General features: G+C 43.9%; 1 protein-coding gene across 1 annotated transcript in view; it reads left to right on the forward strand.

The window, feature by feature from the left end:
* SLC38A1 (solute carrier family 38 member 1) overlaps positions 1-12,850 on the forward strand; it is a 58,734-nt gene that overhangs the window by 15,128 nt on the left and 30,756 nt on the right. The window contains exon 2 of the mRNA XM_074984067.1: positions 7,371-7,582. Within this exon, the coding sequence (XP_074840168.1) occupies positions 7,464-7,582 (119 nt within the window). The 5' untranslated portion in view covers positions 7,371-7,463. The remainder of the gene's footprint in view (positions 1-7,370; positions 7,583-12,850) is intronic.

Consider the following 12,850-nt stretch of genomic DNA (forward strand, 5'->3'; position numbering starts at 1 on the left):
AAGATGGGTGCGTAACTGGCAGGATAACTGTTCTCAGAGTAGTTATTAATTGTTCGCAGTCATGCTGGAAGGGCATAACAAGTGGGGTTCTGCAGGGGTCTGTTTTGGGTGTGGTTCTATTCAATATCTTCATCAGCAAGTTAGCTATTGGCATAGAGACTATGCTTATGAAGTTTGCAGATGATACCAAGCTGGGAGGGGTTATACATGCTTTGAAGGATAGGGTCATAATTCAAAATGACCTGGACAACTTGGAAAAATGGCCTGAGGTAAACAAGATGATGATTAATAAGGATAAATGCAAAGTACTCCACTTAGGAAGGAACAATCAGGTTCATACATACAAAATGGGAAGCAACTGTCTAGGAACGAGTACTGCGGAGAGAGATTTAGGGGTCATAGTGGACCACAAGCTAAATATGAGTCAGCAGTGTGGTGCTGTTGCAAAAAAAGCTGATATCATTCTGGGATTAACAGGTGTGTTGAGAGCAAGACATGGGAAGTAATTCTTCTGTTCTATTCACTGCTCATTTGGAGTATTGTGTCCAGTTCTGGGCACCACTTTTCAAGAAAGAGGCGGAGGAATTGGAGAAGGTCCAGAGAAGAGCAACAAGAATGATTAAAGTTCTTGAGAACATGAGCTATGAGGGATCACTGAAAGAACTAGGCTTGTTCAGTTTAGAAAAGAGAAGACTTAGATGGGACATGATAGTGGTGTTCAGGAACCTAAAAGAGGGTTATACAGAGGAGGGAGAAAAATTGTTCTCCTTGGCCGCTGAGGACAGGGCAAGGAGCAATGAGCTTAAACTGCAGCAAGTGGTGTTTAGGTTGGACATTAAGAAAAATTTCCTCACTGTCAGGGTGATTAAACACTGGAATAAATTGCCTAGTGAAGTTTTGGAATTTCCATCACTGGAGATATTTAACAGTAGGTTAGATAGACATCTTTCAAGGATGGTCTAGATGGTGTTTGGTCTTGCCATGGTCTCGAGGTCCCTTCCAGTCTAGTGTTCTATGATTCTGTATGCCTGTGTACATACAATTGGAGGATTAGGGCCTCTGGGTGAAATTCTTGCTTCTCTGAAGTCAATTATACCAAGGAGTCCTGGGGCACATTAAAACCTATCAGATTTATTTAAGTTTTTGTGGGGAAAAAACCCACTTCATCAGCTGTATGGGATGGAAATTACAAAGGCAGCCATAAATATACATACAGAGAGAAAGCCATGCTAGTCTACATACTATCAAAACAAAAAAGCAGTCAAGTAGCACTTTAAAGACCAACAAAATAATTTATTAGGTGGGCTTTCGTAGGACGGTCTGTTCTGGTATGGCTATGGTCTGTAGAAGTGGGTCTGTCCCATGAAAGCTCACCTAATAAATTATTTTGTTAGTCTTTAAAATGCTACTTGACTGCTTTTTTTGTTTTGATAAATATACATGTGATTGTACCTTTAAGATGCCACAGGACTCCACATTGTTTTTGCAGGTATAGATTAGCACGGGTACACTTCTATTTGTCTGGAGTCAACTGATTTCATTGGGGCCAGGGTTGTGCCCTAGATTGTTAAAGCAATTTTCCATATAATCTAAATCTTCATTTTTAAAAAGTTTTAGGCTTTTCCGTTACCAAGAGAACCTTCACAAATCAATCAACGTACTCCTGTGCTGTTAGTCCAGCCTTGCAACTCATTAGCTCAGCAGTACAAGAAGCAAAGGGTGTGAGCTTTACCTCAGAGACCTGTGAATTCTGCTCCCCAGCATGCTGTTCCCCTCAGTGAGGTGTTAATTTCAACACCTCTGAGATTATTGAAGGCTGACCTTATTAAGCACAGGTTTCAGAGGTAGCCATGTTAGTCTGTTTCAGGAAACACAAGGAGTTCAGTAGTTAGTTGTTAGTCTGTAGCTGCATACCAAAAAAAAAAAAAAACCAGCATCAGTCCTGTAGCACCCTAAAGACTATGGCTACGTCTACACAAGAGGCTTTTCCCAACAAAACTGGGCTTTTGTCATGAAAAGCCCCGAAGCATCTACATGCAAAACCAAAACCCAGAGGATCTGTCAACAGCGTTATACCTCTCCCCCTTCAGGTATAATGCCACTCTCGACAGTGTTCTGTTGACAAAACAACCGTGTAGACACTCTGAGGCCCTTCTTTTGACTGACAGGGCTTCTGGTTCACCAAGAAGCCCTGTTTGCAGACCTTCTGGTCAGCCATTCTGTCGAGAGAGGGCCAGGCAGTCTGGCTGCTCTTTCACTGAGCAGATTGCTCTTTCAGTCTGCTTTTATGTGTAGACACAATCTGTCAACAGATGTTTTGCAGGGAAAACCCTTCCGACAGTGACTTCTGTGTAGACATAGCTTCTTGTGTAGACATAGCCTATAACAATTTATTCTGGCATAGGATTTCATGAGTTGCATTTCACCCCATCAGGTGCATGAAGAGGAGGAAAAAGTTTTCTTTCACTTCATGCAGCTGGTCAAGTGAGTTGCAACTCCTGAAGTCTTATTCCGTAATAAAATTGTTAGTATTACTAAGCACAAGCCATGGAAAGACAATTCTACACATTTCAGTGAGACCGCTCAGGATACTGTGGCTGTGCTGGATAATAAATATTTGTGCCAATTTAACTTAAATCAGTTTTTAAACTGATTTGGTTAAACTGGTACAAACTTTTGTGGGGAGTCTCTTTGCTGTCAAGGCCCTTCATGGCCTTTACCCACCCTACCTGTCATTTCATTCGGTATCAGTAGGTCAACTCCTTCTGGTTACGCCCATGGAATAATGATGTCACCTTCAATGGTCCACTTCTTAAACAAGAATCTTTGTGCTTTCTTCTATGCTGCACCACACACAGCTCCCTGTAAACATCTACAAAAGCACTTCACTCTTGTCCTTCAAATTCCTGCTTAAGCATTCTTCTTTGCCATGCTGTCAACCAAAAACTGACAATGGTTAGACTACTGTTGTGCTGAGCCCAATGTCTATCATGCTAACCAATGTAGTCTCTTTGTTCCCTTGTACTTCCCTGTCTGCCTCTGTTTCTTGCTTCTGATCCTCAGATTTGCAAATTCTTTAAGGCAGGGACGTTCTTGTTTGTTCAGTGTTTCTTCAGCTGGGGCGTCTAAGTAATATGTTAATGCAAACAATGAGTAATAGTAGTATCTTTTAAGAGTGATTAATTTCATTTAAGCGTAAGCCTCTTCCCAATTTACTTCAGTGAAACTGAAAAAAAAAAGAGAGCCTGGTTTAAACCAAAATTAAAGTGTCCACACAAAGTTGTACAGGTTTAACTAAATCAATTAATATTCAGATGAGGCTGTGACTGGTGCAACTTTATCACACCCATGTAAATTTATTGGCATGTTTCTACAAGAGGGAGGATGGTTCAGTGGTGAGAGCACCAACTTCAGATTTGCAAGATCCTGGTTCAGTTACAAGTTACACCACTGACACCCTGGATGAGCAAAGTCAAGTCACTTAATCTTTCTGTATCTCAGTTCCTTATCCATAAAATGGGAATAATAGTACTGCACCCAGAGATATTTTGAGGCTAAATCCATTAAGGAGTGTGAAGTGTTCAGACAGAGTAGTGGCAGGAGCCTTGTAAGTACTTACGAAAGATAAAAGTATAAGAATGCCCACACGGGTTATGTCTATATGACAGTAATCTGCTGACAGAAGTTACTGTTAGAAGAGAACTTCCAGCAAAACTTTTGCCAACAGATCACATCCACCCACAAAAACAGATCGAAAGAGCAATCCACTCTGTCAACAGAGAGCAGCCAGATTGCCCAGCCATTCTCTTGACAGAACAGCCAACCAGAAGCTCAGCAAACAGGGCTGCCCGGTGAACCGGAAGCCCTGTTTGTCAACAGAGGCCCCCCGAGAGCGTCCACATAGCTTTTTTGTCAACAGAAATTGTTGACAGAGGTGTTATTCCACATCGTGGAGAGTGAGAACACTGTCGGCAGAAGTGCTGAGTTTTCTCAACAGACTGTCAACAAAACGCATTTTGCGTGTAGACAGTCCACGTGTTTTGTTGACAGAATTCTCTAGTATAGACGTAGCCAGGATGAGCTACGTCTGTGTAACTACAGAGTGATACTGAACGTTAGTATATTTCCCTATGTAGACAGGCCTAAAAAACCCAGCTCATCTGGAGTTCAGGTACTTTCTTTCTGACAATATTTTTAAGGTTGCAATTTTTTTTAAACTGAGATATTTATTCTAATACAGCCCTGAACATGGAGGCAGTTATACTCATTAAAAGCTTTTTGTGTTGGTATAACTGCTATTCTCATACATGAAGAGGAATAAGCATCACTATTAAAGTGGCTTGTACTGATATAACTTTAGGTCCTCATTGGGATGGGGGGAATGGGGTGCAGGGTGGTGTACTGCTTTATAGTGTCAGTAAACTGGAATGATTAAAGCAGAGCAAGTTTTGTGTGTAGATAAGGGTGGCCAATAATTTCTGACAGGGCCCACTCCAAGAATTTGGTAAGTGGTCGGGGGCCACACTCTTCCATGATATTAATGGAGGAAGTGTGGGGTCTGGGATAAGCTTGGATGAAGGGGGCTGGAGTGCCAGGACCAGGATGGTATATAGCTAAGGCTGTAGGAAATGATTCTGACCTGGAGGAGTGGGGGAAGGGGTGCAGGGACTGGGAGGAGGTTGTAACTTGGGGCAGGGGTTTGGGTTGTGACCTGGAGCAGAGGTTGGGATGCAGGGTCTGGGAGGGGGGGTATGGGTGCAAGAGGGGCAGCAGATAATTGCGGGGGGAGGGAGAGGCCAGAGTGACAGATGCAGTTCTGGCCTAGATGTTCTTTCCAAGGCAGCTCCAGGCCAGTAGCCCATCAGGACCCTCGGGCAGACTCCCTGCCTTTCATGCCCTCTGGTGCTGTTCAAACTGCCTGGCTGTAGGGATGCATGTGTACTCTGAGCCTTGTGAACCCAGAGCATGAGGGCAGGTGTAGCACACTGCCTACACCATAAGCAAGGCACAAGCAGCTCCCTTTGGCTGGAAACTGGAGACAGCCTTGCTTCCTTGGCTGTAACTAAATATTCTGCATTGTTGTTGTGTTGGTTTTTTTGTTTGTTTGTTTTTGTTTGAGGCAGCTCTAAGGCTTTGGGAGATCCCACATTATTCTGAGATGGTCAGTAGCCCTAAACTCTCCCCTAAAGTTCTGGAAACCTTTTGTTACAAAAATATTCTTTGCAGAGCCAGTTTTAAAGAAGTTTCACCATGCACCAGACATTTAAAGGGACTTTTAGTGCTAATAACTTCCTTTTCCAACACTGAGCCCCCAACTTCTAAGGGGCACGTTAATCAGGGTGATGGGAGATTTACTGATGAAGTGCTGTGGTGAATACACAGCACTCTATTAGGCTAATTTTTCCCCACAGCAACTTCGAAGTGTTGGCATTCATGTAGCTGCGGGCACTTCAGCACTTCGAAGTAGCTCAGGCAGTTCCCCACAGCTATACGCATGCCGACACTTCAAAGTTGCTGCGGGGGGAGAATTAGCCTAATGGAGCGCAGTGTATTCACCACAACATTTCATTAGTAGTATCCCATTGCCCTGATTAACATGCCCCCTTTGAAGTTGGGGGTAAGTGTAGATCCAGCATTGTCGAGGTTATGGCTAGTTGAGTTCCAGGGTGCCTTGATTCTCAAAAATGTGTGGTCCTGAGGTAATGAATTGTAAACATAAAAGCTAACATGTATCTTTTTAAATGGTCCACATTTCCGGTAAGGTGTTATTTTTAGTTGTCACAAGTGCTGCATCTTCTCCCAGTGGAGAGACTGATTAATTTCTCACGCTTGATAGCTTAGCAATTGCTGGATACATGACATACATTGTTTTTAGATTGACCATGAATATAGGGATTCAATTTCTCAATCAGAGTGTGTGTGATCTGAATTTTTATCTCCAGGGTAGTAGTATACTCAAATAACTGAAATTTAGCTACTTCATGAAAGACAAATTGCAATGATGATATCTCTTCATTGTCTCCATTTGGCATTAACGTAGATACTAGCAGTGAAAATAATATGAAATGGAACGTTTTGTATGTATATTAAAAGCAGGAGAGAGACCACATGAGAAACATACAAAACAGAAAGGCATGACAACTTGTTGGGGCTTGAACTAACATACTAGGAATTTTTTCCTTGACTGCTAGACTTTAAATCTATTTTTGAAGCTGTGTGTTACTAATTTTGTCACTATTTTGTAAATGTAAACACAGCCAAACCCATCATAAGCAGCCACTCAAGGGACTGACAAAATATGGTTATTTAAATAGAAGTGTACAGTGCTTAATTTGTAATGAAAGAATGTAAATGTAATAACATGTCTCAAGCAATTAGGTACTCGGGCTGAAGGAAAATTTTTTACTTCTATAACTGAGGTGCCAGAATGGTGAACTGCCAAGTGTAGAAGTGCCCCCCCGGGGCTAAGCCCTAACACAAATTAAGCACTGGTGGAGGTGTTCTTCTAGGCTACGTCTACACGTGAAGCCAACATCGAAATAGCTTATTTTGATGTAGCAACATCGAAATAGGCTATTTCGATGAATAACGTCTACACGTCCTCCAGGGCTGGCAACGTTGATGTTCAACTTCGATGTTGCGCGGCACCACATCGAAATAGGCGCTGCGAGGGAACGTCTACACGCCAAAGTAGCACACATCGAAATAAGGGTGCCAGGCACAGCTGCAGACAGGGTCACAGGGCGGACTCAACAGCAAGCCGCTCCCTTAAAGGGCCCCTCCCAGACACAGTTGCACTAAACAACACAAGATACACAGAGCCTACAACTGGTTGCAGACCCTGTGCCTGCAGCATGGATCCCCAGCTGCCGCAGCAGCAGCCAGAAGCCCTGGGCTAAGGGCTGCTGCCCACGGTGACCATAGAGCCCCGCAGGGGTTGGAGAGAGAGCATCTCTCAACCCCTCAGCTGATGGCCGCCATGGCGGACCCCGCTATTTCGAAGTTGCGGGACGCGCAACGACTACACGGTCCCTACTTCGACGTTGAACGTCGAAGTAGGGCGCTATTCCGATCCCCTCATGGGGTTAGCGACTTCGATGTCTCGCCGCCTAACGTCGAAGTTAACTTCGAAATAGCGCCCGGCGCGTGTAGCCGTGACGGGCGCTATTTCGAAGTTAGTGCCGCTACTTCAAAGTAGCGTGCACGTGTAGACATGGCTCTAATTAAGCTAGAGCAGCCCTTTACTTCACCTGTACAATACCTTTGGGTTATAGTCTGGGTTGGCCCCTTCGGACATAAGATTGCTTGATTAAAGGTTGTCTTTTGTATTAGAATACTACATACATCTTGTTTTTCTTACTGCATTTTAGGTTTGTCAAGCTCACATTGTGGCTGCTGTCTACTTACAAAATATACACTATTACTTGGATAAACATTTGGATACTTACACTCCCTAGATCAGGATGCCTTTCAAAACTGGATTAGAATTAACAGAGTTGCAGAATATGACTGTTCCTGAGGATGATAACATCAGCAATGATTCAAATGATTTCACGGAGGTAGAAAATGGCCAGATAAATAGGTGAGTACTTTTCCACTGATGCTGTCTATCCTGTGAAACACACTGTTTAAAAACAGCTTCTAATTTTCAGTATCTCTCTTGAATTATTCATTATCAAGTCATGCTCCATTTGAAGATGTAATTTGAATTTCATATGTGACATCTGTTGGGCATAGGCTGCAACAGCAGATAAAGCAGATGGGGAATTTTTTCATCATTTTGGATTTTCCAAATGAATCTAATAAAATGCACAAACATATACAGTAGCAAAATGCTAACGTTTCAAAATACCTGCATATGCAGCACAAAATGTAAAATAATAACATTAATAACATTAGGCTGACAGAAACATTTGGAGTCAAGATACAGGTTTTTCAGTTATGTTTATTCCATGGTCTGACGTATGCAACCGCATTGGTCACGAAAATGTTCTTTGGCTTCTGTGAATTTATAAGTCATGATGTTAACAAGAAATAAAGATCATATCTTCCTGTCTGTGTTTAAAACTCTGCAAATTAGAATGTATAGCAAACCTTTGCTCCTAAGTTTTGCAATCAAAAAAACCTAATGGTAACTGCACGTCCAGAAAAAGTAAGAGATTTATAACTATGGTTCAAATTTAAATGTAAATATAAATATATTCTCTGCCCGGCAATTAAACTAAATTACAATTGTTACATGATCACTAAAAAATTACAGCATTTATTAAATTTTGTATAAGATTATTGTTTATTTAATCAAATAGAACAACATTGGTTCAATCATAATAAAAGTTTCAAAGCCTTATTGCAAGGTAAAGGATTATATTTTCAGCTTTTGAAAAATCTTCTTATTTAAAATCAGGATCTACTGTTGCACTAGAATGGCTGTTTCTGTGGTTTTTTTTTGTTTTTTTTTTTGAGCTGGAAACCATAAGCCACTCTCTTTTTCTGAAACTGCATTCAAATTTTTCAGAACAAATGAGGAGTGAGAGAAAGAAAAGACACTGTTTAAAGTACCCAAAACTACCAGGGAATTACCTTTGCTTGCACTTCTGTGCCCATACACTGTTCTGTTGGCTGGAATGGGACTCTGTTGGAGTACAGGTGTCCACTTCCATAGCTCTTCTTACAGGCGCTCGACCAAAAACTGCTTATTCTCCCACTCTGCTGATGGCTATGAGTAGCAGATGGTTTCAGGCATGGGTACTTATTGGCTGATTGTACTACCTAGATGAGCATAGAGAGGAGACTAACCCCAGTGGGAAAAGGATGTCAGCCATCTCCACAGAAGAGTATTTTTCTCTACCTGTACCTTGACAAAAGCCTCCCTAATGCTGAGATCAATGCAGGAGAAAGGATCAGGTTGGGGGAATAGTGGGAAGGCTAGTGGGGGAAGCACACAAACACCCAAATGCAGTCTTGGTTGTGTTATGTTTCTGTGTCACCCACCACCACCACAGTAGAGAGGTCCCTTTAAGGGGAAGTCCCTGGGGCAGCTGACAGCTATGAGAGCTCTGTCAGCGTGACTTTGCAGGTGCAGTAATGTGAGATCCAGAGTTTCCACACAGGTGTCCCTAGCCACCCAGTGAAGGACCACAGCTGTTCCATAAGTGGGGTGCAAACTGCTTTGTCAATGATGGAGGAAACCCCTGTGAAGAGAATCGTGTGCATGTTTTAAGCAGTGAGTAGTGAGATCTGACATTGACCATCAAAGCACATGCTGCAGCTGGAAGAGCAGCAAAGCTCAGGATGGACAGAGTCGGTTCAAATGGTGCAGGGTGCCAGAGGGAAAAGAGATGATTTGGGTGGGAGTTGGGGACAAATTAAACCAAAAAAAGAATAGAATTAAAAACAGAAGAGGTTTCCCCTACTTTTCTCAGCCTTCTGCCTCCAGTAGTCGATTTAAGTGTTCCAGAAACGAGCTCCCTGGGGATGGGGGTAGGTTCCAAAATGAAAAATCATTGATCCACAGCTGTTAGCTCAGTCATGGTGTTCATTAAGGGGGAGCTATCCAGGGAGGCCCCTACCAGAAAACCAATGTCTGTGATGCTTGCAGCCCTCACCTCATCTAAGAGCAGGAGTTTTAAGAGCTCTGCTCTTAATGAATGCCAACCTCCCACGTTTGCGCTACAACCCGGGTCTGCTCCTGATGCAGTCAGTGGCAAAACTCCCTTTAGACTTCGGTGGAAGCAGTTGGGGGCCCCAACCCAAAACGATGGCTTATTAGTTTATATGGATACAAATGACATGCATTCAAGCAGATAGCGATCCACTCAGCAATGCTGTTTTCATGCTTCATGACAGATGAGAGTAATCCCTCTTCTCTTTGCCCCTTACTGAGACCACGATGACTCATGCACTTCTCCTGTATACTGGCAGGTTGGTGACTCTATCTGGTGCCGCATCTCATGCCATCTCACATGTGACCTAGAATCTGCACCTCTAAAGTCCATGGGTGTTTTTCTAGTTACATCAGAGTTCAGACCAAGCCCATTGTTTTTCCACAGTTATTTTTAACTGTTGTTTTGGTTTGTTGGTTTTGCATGTGACACTTCACTTTACTTACAGCTCTTTGCAAGACCTGTGTTTTCACAGGGATTCAACACAGCAAGGTTTGCAATGATTTTGAGGAAGAAAGATCTGCCTGGATAGGTCTGCCTAAGAAGCAACTGACAGGAGTGTCTGTTTTTAAATGCAAACAAAATCACAAAATTCCACTTGAAAAATTCTTCAGACACAGACGCACTTTGCTTTGGGTTTCAACTAGAGATATGTAGGCCTAAAAATAAAATCTCATATAAAGCTTGGATGCATTTATTCTGTGTTAGAATTTTGAAACTAACAACCTGTGTTTTAACACTAAAGGCTTGTCTACAAATTGAGTTGTTCTCATTAACACCATGTGTGGACATTCTTTTTCTGGAACAGGGTTTCCCAACCTGTGTGTCGAGATTACATTTCAACAGGGTCACTGGCTGGGCTGGGCAGCTCCACAGATGGCTATTAAGAAGCCATTCACACTCCTGAAGTGGTTCTCAACTTCTTAATTGGATTAACAGCTGTCAGGCAGTTAAGCCAGACAGTTACATTGAGAATCATTTCAGCTGTAGGGCAGAGGACTGCATACAGAAGAAGCAGTGCCCAGCTCAGGAAAGGTGGGGTCCTGAGTCTGAGGGGTGGGGCAGGGCTGATCAGCTCCCTGGTTTTCAGCCTCTGCAGGAGATGGAGTCCCTGCAGACCCCAGCAGAGTTCCTGCAGCTGGTGCTGCCAGCCAGGGCTCTGTGCCCCAGCCAGCTTCCAGCTGCAGGGTTCCCTGTGCCTTCCCTAGCTCCCTCCAGCCTGGGAGTGACTCCTAGCTTCTGAGTGTGACTCCCCTAGCCGCTGAGTGAGACACCCGTAGCCCCCTTCAGCCTGAGTGACTCCTAACCCCTGAGTGTGACTCTCTTAACCCCTTGCAGCCCCTGAGTGACTCCCCCAGTCCCTGAATCATAGAATCATAGGGCTAGAAGGGACCTCAGGAGGTCATCTAGTCCAGCCCCCTGCTTCAAGCAGGATCAACCCCCACTAAGTCATCACAGCCAGGACCTCGTCCAGCTGGGACTTAAGAACCTCAAGGGTTGGAGAATCCACCACCTCTCTAGGCAACGCATTCCAATGCTTCACCACCCTCCTGGTGAAGTAGTTTTTCCTAATATCTAAACTACACCTCTCCCTCTTCAACTTCATACCATTACTCCTTGTTCTGCCATCTGACACCACTGAGAACAGTTTCTCACCCTCCCCTTTGGAGCGCCCCTTCAGGAAGTTGAAGGCTGCTATTAAATCACCCCCAAGTCTTCTCTTTTGTAAACTATACAAGCCCAAATCCCTCAGCCTATCCTCATAGGTCTTGTGCTTCAGCCCCTTAATCATTTTTGTTGCCCTCCACTGAACCTGCTCCAACAAATCCACATCCTTTTTATACTGGGGGGACCAAAACTGGACACAATATTCCAGATGTGGCCTCACCAGTGCCAAATAGAGGGGAATAACTATTTCTCTAGATCTGCTCGAAATGCACCTCCTAATGCACCCTAGTATGCCGTTAGCCTTCTTGCCTACAAGGCCACACTGTTTACTCATATCCAGCCTTTCATCCACCATAACCCCTAGGTCCCTTTCCATCGTACTGCTGCTGAGCCAATCAGTCCCCAGCCTGTAACAAAGTTTGGGATTCTTCCGCCCCAGGTGCAGGACTCTACACTTTGCTGTGTTGAACTGCATCAGATTTCTTTTGGCCCAGTCCTCCAGTTTATCCAGGTCCCTCTGGATTCTCTCTCTACCCTCCAACGTATCTACCTCTCCCCCCTTGTTTTGTGTCATCCACAAACTTGCTGAGGGTGCAATCCAGTCCCTCATCCAGGTCATTAATAAAGATGTTGAACAACACTGGCCCCAGAACCGAGCCTTGCGGCACTCCGCTTGAAATTGGCCACCATCCAGATATTGAGCCATTGACCACTACCCATTGGGCCCAACCCTCACGCCAGCCTTCTATCCATCTTATAGTCCGAAGATCCAATCCATATTTTCTTAACTTATGGACAAGAATGTTCTGGGAGACCGTATCAAAAGCTTTGTTGAAGTCAAGGTATATCACATCCACTGGCTTCCCCATGTCCACAGAGCTTGTTACCTCGTCATAGAAACTAATCAGATTGGTCAGGCAGGACTTGCCCCTGGTGAATCCATGTTGGCTACTTTTGATCACCTTCCCCTCTACCAAGTGCTCCAAAATGGATTCCTTGAGGATCCCCTCCATTATTTTCACAGCGATTGAGGTTAGGCTGACAGGTCTATAGTTCCCTGGATTGTCCTTCTTTCCTTTTTTAAAGATGGGCATTACGTTTGCCTTTTTCTAGTCATCCGGGATCTCTGCTGATCGCCAAGAGTCTTCAAGGGTAATGTCCAAAGGTTCAGCAATGACCGCTGCCAATGCCCTTAGTACCCTCGGGTGCATTAAATCCAGACTCATGGACTTGTGAACATCTAGTTTTTGTAGGTAGCTCAGAACTTGTTCCTTCCCTGCAGATGGCTGCCCTCCACCTTCCCATACTTCAGTGTCTAGGAGCGTCATGTGAAAGTTGACTTTGTCCGTGAAGACTGAGGCAAAAAAAGCATTGAGTACTTCAGCTTTTCCTGCATCGTCTGTCACTAGGTTACCTCCCTCATCCAGTAACAGCCCCACACCTTCTTTGCTAACCCGTTTATTGTTAACATGCCTGTAGAAACCCTTCTTGTTACTCTTCACACCCCTTGCCAGCTGCAG

This window comes from Carettochelys insculpta, chromosome 1 (genome assembly GCF_033958435.1).
Source record: "Carettochelys insculpta isolate YL-2023 chromosome 1, ASM3395843v1, whole genome shotgun sequence".
Taxonomy (NCBI): domain Eukaryota; kingdom Metazoa; phylum Chordata; order Testudines; family Carettochelyidae; genus Carettochelys; species Carettochelys insculpta.